Source organism: Nicotiana attenuata, unplaced genomic scaffold (genome assembly GCF_001879085.1).
Source record: "Nicotiana attenuata strain UT unplaced genomic scaffold, NIATTr2, whole genome shotgun sequence".
Classification (NCBI taxonomy): domain Eukaryota; kingdom Viridiplantae; phylum Streptophyta; class Magnoliopsida; order Solanales; family Solanaceae; genus Nicotiana; species Nicotiana attenuata.
This window is the reverse complement of record NW_017673023.1, coordinates 54,580-71,861: the sequence shown is the minus strand read 5'-3', so window position 1 is coordinate 71,861 and position 17,282 is coordinate 54,580. Positions and strand designations below refer to the sequence as shown.

General features: G+C 38.7%; 1 protein-coding gene across 1 annotated transcript; it reads right to left on the bottom strand.

Annotated features, from left to right (window-relative positions):
• Window positions 1-435: 435 nt before the first annotated feature.
• On the bottom strand, window positions 436-13,080 carry LOC109215222 (MAG2-interacting protein 2). Its single transcript, XM_019379241.1, has 12 exons — window positions 12,774-13,080; window positions 12,634-12,685; window positions 11,319-11,492; window positions 10,615-10,816; window positions 10,310-10,521; window positions 9,182-10,181; window positions 7,619-8,592; window positions 6,758-6,840; window positions 5,986-6,345; window positions 3,837-5,046; window positions 3,444-3,709; window positions 436-3,334 (listed from the first exon to the last, which is right to left on the bottom strand). The coding sequence occupies exons 1-12, from the start codon at window positions 12,861-12,863 to the stop codon at window positions 725-727; spliced, it is 7,233 nt and encodes a 2,410-aa protein (XP_019234786.1). The 5' UTR covers window positions 12,864-13,080; the 3' UTR covers window positions 436-724.
• Between the last annotated feature and the right edge of the window lie 4,202 nt (window positions 13,081-17,282).

The following is a 17,282-nucleotide window of genomic DNA, read 5'->3' as shown; positions in this document are numbered from 1 at the left end:
ATTTAAGTTGCACTGACTTGAACAATTTATAAAAAACAGCGTAAACTTTTATATCAGATAAATTTACCTGTTGCAAGTATCAATTTAATCAGATGGTGCAAAAAGTTTACTATCATTGCACAGAACTTAAAATGTTAAACAAAAGGATGAGGTGAGCCCGAGAGGGATTGAGAGAAATGCAGTTTATAAGAGTTCTTTTCCAAAAACTTTAATTATCCTTTGAAGATTAACGAGACCAGAAAGCATCTTCAAAGAACAATTTCTTTACAGTCAAAACACCGCAAGCTTTAGTCCTTGATATTACTCTGTCGGTCATTCGCAATTCAACTTCCAGCTTTAGCTCATAGCTTCACTTATCTGACAACTCAAAATACTTACCTGCACTCACGTTTATACTTTATCTTTTATGATCAGATGCCAGTCACCAGGGCAAAATTGAGAGAAGAAACGGCAAACTAAAAGCCGCAGCAGACAACCTCTATTTCGCAAGTACATTCATGGTCCAAAGATATTTGTACAAAGATATGCAAGTACAATTGTTTAGGTTGCTTGAGTCCAGGTATACAAATATCAACTCCCTTCAAATATATATTACCATTCAGTCTCCAGCAAAATTTCTAAAATGCTCTATCTACAAAGTTTGGATATAATAATTTAGAAAGGAAAATGGAAGACCAAGGACTGGACTGTGAACAAAAAAATGTCAGGAGAACTCAAACTGTAATCATCTACCATCAAGTGAAAGCAAGGACAGTGAGGATTGGATCAGGTTTTCCATCCTGTCCCTCAAACTGGATACCGTATTTAACAATGGGTTAGAGAATTTCACGCTATCCCTAGAGGGGTTGCCCTCCTGTAGTATTTGGATTTGCCTCTCCAAATACTTGGTGAGACAAGCACCTGCTATGTTAATTAAGCTAAGAGAAGGATTTGTGTGCATGAACTTGGCAACAAGAAATCCTGCTAAAATCTGCTGTCCTGATCTCACAAGCTCCGAGACAAAACAGGGAAATACCAGTCTTGTGAAAAGATCAATATGATCTTTTGGAATATTCTCACTTTCTACAGATCCACCACATCCAACATCTGACAACTGGGAATCTTGGCACTGTCGGGAAAAGTTCCCAACCATATAGCAAAGATAAGAGAATATTGTACCATATGAAGGTTTGGTGATGATAGTTGATATAACTCCAGAAGATAAAACAAGTACTAAAAACTCAAGATCCATGCTGATTTTGTCAGATATGCCTTCTTGTTTCAGCTTCTGCTCGACAATATCCAAGCACTGCAACTGGACTACTTCATATGGCAACAAGAGCATCAACTTAAGGGCTAGAAAGCAATCTACTCCAAGTGCAATCTGGCTCAAACCTTGAGCATTCTCTTCATTTAGTAATACTTCGCCTGGCTTTGCCAATGATTTATCCAACAATTTCAACATTTTGTTGTATTGGGATATTGTTAGCAGTTTTCTGAAGATCTCCATCCAACAGACATGAAGAGGATGAACTGAAAGTTCAGCATCCTTCTTTGGTTCTCTTTCAATAGGTTCTTGGAAGCTTTCCCATCCCTCATCCCAATCATCATTACTCCAACTGTTTCCACCATCAGATATCTCACCAGAATCCTTTTCAGTTTCTCCCCGAGTAAATTGCCCCTCCCATTCTCTTAACATAGCCAATAATGTTTCTACATGGGATTCAGATTCAGCAAATTTAGATACTCCAAGGAAGCAAGAGACAGTAGATTCCACAGTCGAAAGATCTTCAGGTGCAATCTCTATGCTGGGCGAGATAGTGGAGACCAGCTGTGTAGATTTTAGAGCAATCAAAGTATTTGTGAACTTATTAGACGCATCTAGTTTCTTTGAAATCCCATCAGCAGCGGTGTTCTCGCAGTTTGCAGTTGCACTATGCAAATTCTCCCAACCTTCCCAAGAATGAACTTCCACCTCTAGGTCAGAAGAAAATCCCTTGCTGTTTTTATCAGTAGCTGCAATAAGTTGCATTAGCTCCAGCATGTAAACTCGAACATGGTTGGAGAGATGAAAGTTCTCAGAAAACTCTTCCAATCTCTCCCAAACGGCCTGCCTGACACTCTGTAAATTTTCCAAGTCACCATCTAATTTACTCAAAGAAGATAAGTAATGGTGTAGACACTGGTGCTCACGGGAATGGTCAGTCAATTCCTGCAAGATGGTCTCCAAGATACTAACATAGAGATCTTGAAGATTCTGGATGTTGACAGCTTCTTTTGAAAACTCTGTCACTGATCCAGCTTCACGAACGAAGTGAGCCATGACTTCATCATATACATCTGCAACGGCCCCAAAACCACAACCAGAGCAAACCATTGCTTTGCAGAAATTAAAGATTTCCACGGCAGCATCATCAACAAGAACATAGCCTACATAGGCAATAATTGTAGCCCACCCCTGACTAGATGAAACTTTTTCTCCAGCAACTAGACGTGCAAAAACTTTAAGACATGTCATTAGACATTCTAAGCAGAATCTTTCTTCCGAATTCTCAAGTAGTGCAACTTCATGCATGTCATTCATCATTCTAAGCCAAGTATCCACAAGCATGCCAAGGCACACCTGCCAACCTGAGCCAAAAGGCCTCTTGAAAGATATTTCAGCAGGTAATATGACGGCCAAGAGTTTTTTTAGAATGTCCAGACGAGCAGGATTTGGAATAAATTTTAAGTACTTGCAGCAGGCATTATAAGTCTGCTCGATATCACCGATTAAGCAATGAAGACTTTCAGAGCTTTGGATATTGACCCCCGATTTAGCTCTAGCTTCCAAGTTTGTCAACAAACTTAGCACATGATGTTTATATACATACTGCCAAGACAAGAGACCATCAGGCACAGGACCGTCATGAGCAGAAACAAGGTTGTTGACCATCTTTGCCAATGCCTCAACATTGTTTTCATTGATGTGAGCAGAAACTTCACTGTTGAAGCAATCCAAGTTCAAATCTTTAATTCCAGCAATATTTTTGAAGTTTAGATCCCTGATAAAGGACACCTTGCAACATTCTTCTTCAACAGTCTTGGAAAAACGAGCAATATGAACAGAATCAGAATGCACTGGATCCTTTCGTTCATATAGCTGCAAGTAGCAGTCAGAGAGTAGGCCATATACTAGAGAAAGCCTCTTCTTATCACGTCCATCAACTGCAGGGTAGATCGATGAGGAAATAACTTTTATTGTTTCTGCAGCACAAGCAAGTATATCTTCTCTGTGATTTGACACTTCAGTTTTAACATCATCGGTGCTCCAAGCCTCAGAAACAAAGATGGACCTCAGGTAATGCAGCACCACCTGAATAGAAGAGGAGCAGTAGGAGAAAGCGTTAGTTTTCTAGCATCTTAGCATCTGTAATTGTAATTTCATTACTCAGTTACTCTTCTGGTTTAACAAACTTGCATACCTTGCTGCAATTTAAGCTATAAGCATTGGCCAACTTCAATACATCCTTCACAATGTGTTTCTTCTCTGGGGTAATGGACTGGACAAATGAAAAAACAACACTCTCTCTGTAGTCCATGTCCCCAGATAAGAAGCGAGTAGTTTCAACACCAGGGATTATTTGTTCTAAGCTCCTTGAACGCTCTGCAATGCGCTTTTGCTCTTCTAGCTTCAGTTTCCATTCCCTCCAAAATGTGGATTGTGCTTGGTCTATTTGTTCTTTTTCGTCTGAATTAAAATATGAGGTTAGAGTAGCAATAAGAAAAATGAACATGCAAAGCAAAATACAAACAGTTCTCCACCTAGGGTAAAAAATAATAAGGTAGATCATATAGGTCTAAATTAACAAAATCACCTGAGCAAATCAGTTTATGTTTCTGTTGAAACTTCGTTAGAAGCAGGTCCCTCCTTTGTGCAGGGTCCTTGCACTTGATTTCACAATTGTGTAGCAAACCATAAATCATCCCAACATTCATTATGCTGGTTATTTCATTGTATTTCTCTCTTGTTCTCAAGTTTCTTTCAATTATCTCCACCCCTGAAAATGCATCAACAAGATTTAATAAAAAGGAGCATCCTATGATGTCTTCCTCCTCAGAGACAGGTGGCTCCATAATGGACTTAGCAACAGAGGCAATCAAACTATCCTTAGGGGCAAAACCATTCCTTGCCAACCAGGACAAGATAGCCATCAGTGCCTGTGTTCTTAGACTGACATATCGAACCCCTGAAAATGAGCTGGATGTAAATTTCTTAATGCTTTCTGCTTCTTGACTCAGTTCAAGTAACCATGGAAGATATACAGCAGCAAATGATAAAAGTTTTCCATTTTCTCTCAAGATGGACGGGATGCTCCAATCACCATCCATCTGAACATCTTTGGCTAGCTGAAAGAGTAAATTTTCTATCTGCTTGAGCTGTGTTTCCTGGTCAGAACATTCCTCTAAGTCTGCTTTATCTTGATTACAAGGAAGTTGATATGGGATAGCTGAGTCCTGAACTAAGGCATTTCCAGGCTCTTTCCCAGTCAACACCATTAAAGATTCACATTGATCTTGCATATCCAGATCTTTCCATGCATGTAGTAACTCCGCAATTGATTCCCCATCACAGTGACTCAAAGCAAAACCTAACAGCTGTTTTCTGGAAGCAATGTCCATGTTCTCAAGAGCAGGACCTCTTGCCAGTGCTGCACATAAGTCCCAGACTGAACCATGTCCCTTTTTGGCCAAAACAAGACATAGATCAAAAGCCAGTTGGAGATCTCCAACCACTGCAGCTTCTCTTGCAATAGCTTCTTGAACAGCTGATATGTCATCATGCGAGCTCAACCCAAGAAGTTTGGCTAGTTCTATGATCTCATCAACATTCAGATATGCTCCACCTTGACTTGTAACAACCAACTTAACTATTTCCATTGGATCTTTAATTTGCCTGAATTGCATTGGCAACAAGGTGACACCAAGGTTGGGAAGTTTAACAGTTACAGCGTCAATAACATCAGCCTCCACCCTCACATTTCTGCTAGTTGGAAAGATATTCAAGCATTCTTTAGCCTTCCAAATCTGGCAGAATTTAGCAGCTTAATTAGTAAACTGTCATACATGTCAATTTGAATTGGACTACTTTCGAAGAGCATGTGCAACCAATGTAAAAAATTAGTTCTTAGAACATAATCTGGACACACTTTAGCCAAAAGCAGAATGCATCTTTATTTTTTATTGTTTTTAATAATGGTGGCTTCCAGGCCAGCTTGCCTGCACCTCGACTACTCCACCAGGTACTTGCTACCTCTAATCAGCACAGGTACCAAGTAACTCCGCCACCGCGCACACAGATGGTAAGAAATCACAGTGGTTTTTGTCTCTGCTAGTCTGCTGGGATTTAACCCTGGTCACCAGGTTTGCGCCCACTTCATTAACCACTAGGCCACATCCTTACATGTTTATTGAATAGTTGAAGGTCTAGTCTGAATGATAATTGAAGTCAACACACACTGTGGAGGAACCTTTTGAGTGCTTTGCGGGGGAGGGGGAGGGGGAGACTTGAGGTCTAGCAGACCAAATAAAGCATCCCTTCTTTCATGTAGCATGACAATACCAAGCGAGCATGTCCTTATTCATGATTCAGGAAAAAGCAGGTCTCATTAAGATAAAAAGGCAAAAGTATTCATCAAACATGCCCTCAATTTCACTCAATCCAAACAGAACTTCTTAGAACATAGTGCACCTGCACAACATTTTCTCATTCTAGCCTCCCCAGAAATTGATTCTAAATATTTCCTTCACATTGGTCAGAAAAACAAAATGCTCCCCAAATACACCAAAAGCTACTGCCACATATTTTAGCAAAATGAACAATGTTAGAAGAAATTTATTTGTTAAACTACTTCTCTAGAACGTGATAGAAAAATCAGGGCTTACAGATTTTACCGGTCTTCCCAACTTTAACTTAGGAATTATGTAATCCTTCCTATGCTAGTAATAAAAATAAAATGGACTTACTTCGGAACAAGAAAGACTTGACGCTGAGAAGAAATATTCTCTGGCAGCTTGAATAACAAGGTTTTCTGCTTTATCATTTGCCAAAGACACTGAGCCCACACCTTTCAAATAATTCCTCGCAAGTGCAAACTTCCCTGCTTTAAGCAATCCCCTGCAGAACTCCATTAACATGTATTCAAGATCAATGAAGCGAAATGCTTTCTCTTGCAAAGACTGCAAGTCAAGCCACATGTTTGTCCAGTCATTATCTGATCGACCAGGCTGTCGCCGAACAAATTTGGATAAGATGAGACGAATTATCTGCTTTACACCCTTTTCATCAGAATATGCCTCCTGGAAAAAGCTGATAGGCTTTGGGACCTGAGCGTTACGGAAGAATAATTGGAAAATATTATTAGCTAGGTTATGTGACAAACAGCAATGAAGGATTCACTACCCAATCAATACCACAAGCTACAACATCATCCTTTCGTATAAAAAGATAAAGAAGTAAGTAGCCACACGTCGGCATGTTTATGGCACCGCACTTGTAGGAAAAAAAACCCAGTGGAATCGTCATTAATCATTGGGAGTCAATGTTTGACAATAATAGTGGAAGGTAAAACCAATTTGGCATGCTTTAAACAATTTTAAGGCGCATCCAGGCCTGATGACAATTTGACACGAAGCCACCAGATTGCTGAACTTATGAATGAAAGCAATACTATCCAATGGTAGTACAGAGAAAAAAATCTTGGTATACATGATTACTCATACAAAGGAAAAACCTAACCTGGTAAAGCGCCAAAATTCTTCCTGCTTCAATATGACCTTCTGCAAGTCTCACCCGTTCCTTGAGGCCTGCATCTTCAGAATCTGTTAAACCACAATTTGGATAATTATTTCTTTTCTTATCCGTAACAGGGAAAAACAGTAGTGACTTTAGTAAAGTTAAATAATAATATTCAATTGCACAGCAAACAAATCAATGTCAGTCACAAGCCGTTCGACACTGAAAATACAAAGAAACAGACACATGAAACGAGACAAACTAGTAAGGGAGTAATATGACTATGACAATCCAAATTATCAGCTATGCCATGGATTTAATATGAGCTTTCATCTGAGTCTGAAACTATAGATGGGCAAATGACAACTTCCAGCCCTCACCCTAAAAAGAGAGGGAAAAAAAGGAAAAAGAGAGAAAGGAAAAAAATAATAAACTTCAAAACTTCTATAAGTGCTGTATCAACTACATGTAAGAATTCAACTAGTTTTTGGCATTCCATTCATTATGCGAGCCTGTGACATATTTTAATTTATATGCCCCAAAAGTTTGATAATCAGAAAAGCACAAATGAGAATACATTGAATATCCATCATTACCTATTAACCAAAACTTATATTATTTATGAATCATGAACTGGTCTCAAAGAAAACTTAGACCAAAATTTACTCAATTTTTAGCTCGATGCCAGCAGGGGGGAGAAGAGGGAGCCAAGAAGAGAAGGTGGAAGATTAGCAAAACTGCCACAGATTGACAAGTTAGTAAACAAAAGCATGATGAAGCAGAACTTTCTTCGTTAGCAAGGTTGGGGGTAAGTATCAATGTTTAGATTGATTGACCCATTATAGCATTTTGTCAAGGACTTACCACGGGAAAACGGAAGTTTAGACAGAATGGAGGCCATCATACTCCACCTATCTGTAACAGAGCAAGAGTATATGCACTGCAGAGCACAATCTACAACCTCAGTCTCATTCTGGAAAAAGCTATTATTCTGAAACTCTCCGCTACCCTCTTCAATTACAGCTGAGCACATCTCCAATTTATTTTCAGAGGCGATCTCCTTCAGCCATCTGACCAGAAATGACTCAGCTGAATTGGTTAAAGATGAGCAGTCTGTTTTCTCATCTCTGGAAGGCACAGTCAAAGAGTGAAACCTCTTTTTCATGAATGGAATTGCTTTACTATATAATCTTTTAATAACAGTATCTTCTTTGACCCCAATCAACATTAATTTAAATCTTTCATAATCGGGTAAGCTTTCCCATATAGTAAGACTCATGGAGAAATTCATTTCGTCATTCTCCTCAGAATAGATAAGCTGGTGTAAGTAAGACATCTCCTCTAGGAACGGCTGCAATTGATGAATGCCTTTGCGGCAAGCAAAGTCGATTAAGCACATGGAGTTGTCGAGCTGCCCACTTAAGGAATCAATATCTCTAGCTCTCTTTTTATACCAAGAAGAGAGTTCACTTACTGATGGCCATTGAGACCCCATAAATTGTTTGACAATTGGTTCAGTCCTGATCTGAATATAGCTCTCATGACTCTCAGGGACTCTGCTGATAATAAAAGTTACCATCTCATCACACTCAACCCAATCTTCTTCCCTCAAAGAAATACTTGGAGGAGGGGAACTCCCAGGAAGGAGCTGTCCATAAGTCTGCACCGGAAGCGTCTCAGGAATAGCAGCTAAGACATCCAACAATGAGGAAGTTAAGGAGTAAGGATGACGCTTAAAGAGAAGGTTTAATGCCCCAATCTTGCCACTTTCTGCAAGTGCAACTGCAGCATCGTTAATGGGCAAATTACAAAATTTCTTATACTCCAGTAAAGAAAACCTGCAAAAGGCTAAGTCATTAAGTATCAAGTCAGTAGAAACCATTTGAGTACTACTGCTATTAAAAGCATGAAAATTTGTCATGTAAAAGCAGTGGAGGAGAAAAAGATCACTAGGGCCATTATAAAACACGACCAAATAATAAGCAATCCTAATGCAATATAAGGAAAGAAACAAATTAGATATAAGGAGAATCCCTTATCAATTTCACCGCTTGGGTCATTGAGCAACAAGCCACTTTATCCCCCTAGAAAAGTTTATGCAACAATTTGAAAATGAACGATTTCCATCTCAACTAGTAAGTCCAGTCAAATTTGGAAGTCAAAGGTAATGTGGTAAGTTTTGGAACCTCATCCCAATTTGAAGTTTTCAGCTTCTGTTTGACACTTCCAGAAAATCTAATTAGGTACATAGAAACTTCAAAGCCAATATTAAAGAATAGGATATTGCTCTTTGCTTTGCAATAACAGTAAGACCGCTTGTGAGCATCATGACATCCCAATTCAATATTTGATGCAAACCTTATGAATCCAAAACTAAAAATAGAAACATTCACCATTGAAAAAAAAAGGAAGCAATAATATCATCACCTGCCCATGTTTATCCCAAGAAATGTCTCTAGCCGGTCTCTGTATTGCAACAATTTAAGTCTTGCCACAAGAAAATCCCAAACCTTACTATGCTCATCAACGTCAGACTCAGAAAATCTGTAACGGTCAGTTATGCCAAGTCCAAGATCGAGCAAAGCCCTAACTGCGTCTTCAGTTGGTCCAAATCGACCTACACATTCAGAAAGTACGAAAACTTGGTCCTTGACATTCGAAAGTAGTGTCTTTATCTCATTTACACCCTGGGAGGAGTGCAACCACTGTGACTTTAGAGCTTTGTCTTTATCTAGCCCATGGTGATCCGCAAATGTGAGAGCAGCCTGACACTCTTGTCTGGAGATTAATATATCATACATTTCAGGAATGGATCGCTCAGAAAATGAAACTAAGCTCCACTGGATACTGGCCCAGTCAAACTTATTATTCATATCACCACGATTGCATTCAAAAAGACGAAAGCTGCTTGCTCTAATTCCTTCAGTTGATTCATTGTTCTGAATGGATGGTTTTGTCTCTAGTAGAAAAAGTTTTCCCGCCAACTGTGGTACTCTCTCTAAAAGGGGCAGCGAATACATAGTCTCATCCTTCTTAAATAGCATAGCACCGGTAGATATGTTAATCATAGTGATGTTACCATTCCATTCTGCAACAGCAAGTATATCATCAGACCACCAGGCAAAATCCACGACTTCATTCGCAAGATTGTTCCCCTTATCTGACTCCTTATTTCTATGATGTAATTCCTCTCCATAAACAAATTTTGAGAGAGAACACTGTTCCTTATCAAAATTAAAGGTACTCAAAGATCCTCCCATATCAAGAGTTGCAACAAATTTTCCCTGTGGTGATATTGACACCTTAGGAGAAGTTATATGACCTACATAACCTTTAGGCATAGAAAAGAAACCCTCAAACTGAGTAGAAACGAGAACTTCTAGGGCTAAGTTTCCACTTCTTCGGCAAAGGGAAAGACTGTACAATCCTAGAAAAAGAAGTACTGTCAGTAACAAAGAAAAGTAATAAGTAGCTTGTACCAATTCGAAATGTCTGGTAAAACAAAATTAAGAAAATCATAAATATGTCCAGATATAGTTAGAGAGTTTGAGCTACCATTACTAGTCAGCTGCAAGCTGCCAGCACTGCTAACTACGGAAAATAAGCTCAGTTCTGGATGGTAATCCAGGCAGAACATGTTCTGTGGAAACTGCTGCAGCATTCTCCCACTTGTCGAGGCAAGGGGTGAGAAAACAGAGGCACTTGGATCTTGACTGATCTCAACGTCATGAATCAAGCCATCTGCCGTAACTATAGTGAAGGTACACCTGAAAAAGAGTTATCCACCCAAAAAAGACATAAGCTAAGGAAATAAGATGAAAAATCCAATAGAAGAAACCTGTACAATTAATTGAGCTTACAAGCAGGATTTCTTCAAATCAGCATCATCCTGCACCATCAGGCCAACTATTGATGAAGAACTTTTTATATGACTCTTTGAGATTCTGGTAATTTCCTCACCATTAGCTCTAATGAGATAGACTGTGTCACTATCATCCGCAACACCAAGAACATCATGAGTTTCAGACCAAGCCCCACAACAGAATGAAGTAATGCTTTTGCCTAGAAATACAAAAGCAGTAAGTAATAGATAAATGTAGCAATACTTTTGCATAATCATAAAGAATGGCACCGGAAACCAACTGTATATATAAAAGTAGGTAACTTGACAGTCATTCTAATCTTCCTCGTCACCCTCTTGATCTATTTCTGGGCTGGGTTTATTGAATTCTCAACCGGAAAAGAGAGGAAAGTTAACACATCGGTGACACAGTTCTGTCTATGTCCACATAATTCAATTGAATTTTCAGAGGAAAAAACCAGCGCCAGTTAGGTACTAATACATATCAAAGGGCACAATGTGTTGGTTCAGTGATTAAATAGGGTCAGAAGAGTAGGAAAAATTAAAAACACTGAAAAGCTGCAGGCAGGAAGGCAGCACTGATACCTTAAGAACAAAGAAGCCTTTTAACATGCTAAAATGATGACCCTATTCAGGACATACTCTAAAGGAGGTTACTGCCACAACAGTTTTTCACTTCTATTTTAGGTTCCTAAAACTTACAGATATATATTCCACAAGGCTTTTGGTAGTCATCACCCTTCTGCATGATTGTTATCTGATTCCCAGATGCTACAGCCACAAGATCACCCCTTGCGGAAACAAATAAGGATGCATATCTCCTTACTTTTGTTGGATCCCCCTGCTTTCTCCATCTCTCCTTGAGTTGCGCAATACCTTCAAACATGGTAAGAATTTGATAATATAAACTAAAAGGTCTTAACAACAAGCGAAATGAAACTAAATACTCTCTACATACAAAGTCAAATATCCTAATGACTTTTTATTTTCTTTCTAATTTTCCTTAGTCCATTTCCTTAAAGGAAAATTTCTTATCCTTCAAGAATTTTTAAACTAGACTACTACTATCTTATCTTATTGTAATTCTGATACTTTTTGATGAAGATCGTACCTTAGACAGTATGTTTATTCAACTAGTTATTTTGCCTTTTTTTCGACCTATTATTCCAATCCATTCTCTATCAAACTCCAATAAAATAATCTATTATTTCTTCTCATGAATCTCTGAACTAGTAAAACACATGTAATTTAACTTAGGAGAAATTGCTTAAAGATCATGTGAATTCAAAAATTCGAAATATTAAATGATTGGTTTTATGCAAAATAATGTGAACCAGCTATACAAAGCCTCCAATCTAACGAGAGGGAAACCAAAAGAAATGCAAAAGAAGAAAAAGATAAAGAGAAAAGAAGCTCAAGATTTAAGCATCTCAAAGATGATATGCACTATAAGACCACATATGCGAAAAATCACATCCAAGTTCCACTATAATCGAATAAGAAACTCACAATGGTGCAATGCAGCTTCTTGATGATATTATCATGTCAGTTTTAATCAGTGATGATGGGTGACTTCAATACATAGTTTATGATAATGAAATTTGCAGAATAACATCATATCTTCTTTTCATTTTTTGATAAATAACCCCATATAATTGCATTTTTGTAATCCAATTCCAAAAGAAGGAAAAATTGAAACTTCCCGTCCTCCTCATACAGTGTAAGATTTCTATTTCAAAACTAAAACAATCTACTCACACTCAAAAGTCTTTGAACTATATGAATATATCGGGCCAAAGAAATATCCAAACAAATAATGAATAGGCTTACATTTATAAAATACAAAAAAGATTACATTTAAATCACACCAGAAAAGAAAACAAAAGAAAGCTGTCCTCAGCTATCAACTGGAAGTTACATTACATGCTAGCAGAAAGAAATTAGTTTAAACATAATTTAGCCAATTTAGTTGTAATAACTTCACGAAATACTGAATTTCAACAAAAGGTGAATGTACCTGAGGAAGAAAGCAATCTTGAAAAATAACTGCTTTTGGCGCCTTCATTTAGCTAAATTAAACACAAGCAAATAAGCAATTGAGAAAAAAGGCGGAAGATCATTAAACAAAAAAAATATAGAATTCAAATCAGTAGAAACCTGTTGAATTTGTGGAGGATAATTGGAAATATAAGGCCTAGAGGCATGATGACGTGTCTCAAAGAGGATTTCGCTAGCTGATTCCTCCATCTGTATGTACAAGTAAGAAAAAAACCTCTGTCAGCTTGTGATCTTCGAGATCCCAAACCCTATGATTCAGAATTCCAAGAGAAACGCACGGAACATCTATCTACAGTAATAAAATTCGCAGGAAAACCGGTTCGATAATGAGATTCGAACCGGTCCAGTCGTTGGTTTTTTGGGTTTGGGTCAAAGTTGAGGCCGGTTTAATGAAGGCATAATCATGGCATGAGTGATTCGTACGGAAACAACATCCGGGTCTTGGGCCTTTTTCTTCAATATCTGTTACATTATGGCCCAGGAGGCAGGATGTTATGAATCAAAATGACCAAAGTTGAGGGCACACTTGGGAACTTAGCAAATTATACCTGGGACCCGGGTTAGATGGAGCAGATACCTATATATACAATAGGATACATTCTATTAGGCTTATGCTATGAACTTGGTTTATTTTATTTTCCTTAGTTTCTTAGAGGATAGATCTGGAACCTCCCTCCCTTCTCCTTTTTTTTTATTTCTTCTTCCTATGGAAGATTTGGTTACTTGTTTTAAGTATTTGTAATTATCTGTAGATGGACTCGTATATTTGTGTATGTGATTCCTGTTATTCATTTCAATATAATATGGGTTCACTACATTGGTGCTCTCGTTGTTCTTACTCCATGCCTCTCTACCATTCTACCATGCCTAACGCTCAATTCAACAACCTCTTCGAATCAGTGAAGGCGCTGCAAGAACTGGTAACAGTTATGCAAGAAAGTAATTCTTGTATGATCTCTTCCATTTGCCGTATACAATCACTGGTGCAGGAGGAGCTGCAATTGGACTCCATGGCTTTGGACGATGCAAAATCAGAGGAGGTCATTGTAGAAGATACAACGGGCTGTGCGGGATAGTCTATGTCGGCAACAATGATTCTGATTTGATCGCCGAAATTTCAGGCTTGCTGGACAATTCCAAGGTACCTCCTGATATGTTGGAAAATCCCATAGCAGACTCGTCTCCTGGGTATTGTGCAAGTCTTGGACACCAGGTGCTCGACATAATGTCCAATGGAAGCTACTGCCCGAAGTTCTGGGAAGTTGTTTATAATGAGCATGGCATTGATTCCACCAGCCAATTGAATGGTGATTCTGCTCTCCAGCTTGAGAGAATCACTGTCAATTACGATGACAGTAAGGGTGTTGCTCAGTTACATGATGATCTGACGGAAATTGTTCACTACCTACGTGACCCCAAGCGTTGCACTCGTCTTCGTGATCCATTTGTAAATACAGTATTATCTACTGGTTTCTTTGAAACTGGTAACACTATGTTGGCTAGAACAATAGCTGTCGATGTGATTATCCGTATGTTGCTTCATTTTCCATTTTATCCCGATTCAGATGATAGACACTCACGCGATGTTGCCAAAATGATCGATAATAGTTTTCAATCGGCTCTCCCATTTGTTGGATGCCCCGCGAGTGAAAGTAAATTGTTTAATTGGTTCTACCTTGTAAAGAGGTTGGCAGCTGGTGACTGGTTCACAGTTAGACTTCCTGCTTGTGGACTTTCTCATATTGCTTACTCAAGTACCCCAGATATGTTGACGGCAGAACTTCAATCTACTTACGGTCAAATGTGTCAAGAGGACATGCCGATGGTGCGAATGTTAGTTGCAACACACTTACGGAAGTTCGCTGCTATTGTTGCACATGCTTCCCTCAAGATTAACATCATGTCAATGTTTGATTATCGTACACATGATGCTGAGATTCATGTACGCTTATTAGCCCTCAACATTCAATTTTCTAGGCCGCTAGTACGCCTTGGAGCGAAACCTTCTTCTGGAATTTGTGAGATGACCTTGGGCTCATTGCAAGACCAATTGGACGCTATCACACCAGCGCTGGAAAAAGTTTCATCTGCTCTTGTTTCTATTAAGAATCACGAGTTCTTGGAGTATTTAAAGAGGTTCATGGACTGGAGGGTGCAACGTGAAGCTGTTAGCAATAATGCTAGCTTGATTGGTTGTAGGGTAAATGACCTCGTACTAGCTTTATCAACACATCAAATTCAAGTTGGCAATGGAAAGCAACCAAAGAGGGGTGTGTGGAGGTTAGTGATGAAGACTGCGGGGATGAGGTTACTGTGATTCTTGAGAACGGACAGCAATATATAGGTGGTCTTTTGGTTGGTGCTGATGGCATATGGTTTGAGGTGTCGAAAATACATGCACGGATATGCCACAAAGATGGAAATTCTTTCCCGATTGATTTACGCAGTAAACTAGGTACCTGGATTACAGATAATGGAGGTTTGAATGACACTGAATTCATTGACACTAGACGGAAACTCGAGTACCGGTGTCACATTGAGATCTTGTCCTTTGCGAAAAAAGACCATTTCGAACCTCGTACTACTTGGATACATACAAAGGTTCTATCTGTTGTTGGGCTTCGACAAGATGAAGTCGATGTCGTGGTCTGTCATGGTTGAAAAACCTCCTTCAGAGTTATATGCTGATTTTGGTGGATTAGACGCGCAGAGTCAGGAGATTAAAGAAGTCGTTGAGTGTCATTTGACTCACCCCAAGCTGTCTGAAGACATTGGTATCCAGCCTCTTACATGGATCGTTCTCTATAGAGAGCCTGAAGTTGGAAAAATAATATTTGCAAAGACAGTTGCTCAACCTTACAAATCAGTCCAGCTTCATGCTACAAAAGCTGCTAAGAATGCTAATGTGGTCTTGTCCATTGTTTCCAATTTGAAGCTATTAGCATCAGGTGCTAGAAAAACTATCCTTGGCATATGTGGAACTGTTGATGTAATTAAGATAAGTGAAGAGGAGAATTACTTTTTGGCACAAGGAGAAGATTCACATTATAATGTTGTTGTTCCTAAGTTGTGCCGTCCAAATCTGAGGTTACTTGTCATAAAAGGTCGTGAAGTTTGTTTCCATTATACCAAAGAATTCTGTGGACGAGTTAAGGTTTTAAAGCTGGATTCTGTGGGCATCTTCAGTGTTGGAGATGCTTTTGTATCTAGAAGATTGTTACAACTAGCATATGATATCTCTCTGCACCAGGATGACAACAATCTGAGAGAGGCCCTCAAGTTTAACTTTTCATTTGATGTGCTCAAGAAATTTCATCATGTACTTTGTCTATTCAAGTGTCGTTTATTGACTAGATTTCCATCGAATGCACCAGTTAAGATTCTGGAAGACTTTAGCAGCATTGAGGAGGCAAATCAACTTATTATTGGCACATTTCATGTTACGCACGAATCAAGTGAAAAGAGAGTTCACAATGCTAATGTCACTTGGGATTCCTTGTTGAATGTTATCATCGTCTTGCGGATATTTCTATGTTTCCTCCGTTGCATTGACCAGGAAGACAATGATGATTTCTCTCTTGTTGCAACAACTCTCGACAAATGTTCGAGTCTTGACAAATTAAGTTGTACTGTTTTGCAGCTTGACACTATTGAGATACTCACATTGATCCACTCGAACCTTGAGGACAAGGTTCTTTTTGAGGGCGGAGGAATTGTTATGAATCAAAATGACCAAAAGACTAAGGTTGGGGGCACACTTGGGAACTTAGCAAATTACATTTGGGACCCGGGTTAGATGGAGCAGATACCTATATATACAATAGGATACATTCTATTAGGCTTATGCTATGAACTTGGTTTATTTTATTTTCCTTAGTTTCTTAGAGGATAGATCTGGAACCTCCCTCCCTTCTCCTTTTTTTTATTTCTTCTTCCTATGGAAGATTTGGTTACTTGTTTTAAGTATTTGTAATTATTTGTAGATGGACTAGTATATTTGTGTATGTGATTCCTGTTATTCATTTCAATATAATATGGGTTCACTACACAGGACTTGTGGACTCGATCTGGAATGGTGGGCTGGATACTTTCAAGAATTGAAAATCTGGGCTAAATTGGATTCAATCTGAAACATAAATTTGTTCTACGAATTTCAACAATTCAATACACGATTTAGTATCCAAATCTACTCCAAATAAGATAAAATCTGAAATATAACTTTCAGATATCATAAATAACAAATCTCAATAATCAAATTATTAAAACAACAAAAAAATTAACAAACTCATTTTGCAACAAAGAAGAAGAAACTTGTGACGACCCGGCCCGTCGTCCCATGTGTTACCGCCCCGTTTTCCCCGTTTATTGCTTCTTCATGTTCCATTATCGGCATTTGGTGAGTTAGAGTCGAATTGGTTTGGCTTTGGTAGAAAATGAGACACTTAGTCTCTTTAAGGAAGGCTTATATTGGAAAAGTCAACGGATGTTGACTAACGAGTTAGAGGGCTCGGATGTGATTTTCGGTGATTCGGTTAGCTTCGGGGGATGATTTGTGACTTAGGAGTGTGATCGGAAGTGATTTTGGAGTTCCGGTGTAGAATTAGGCTT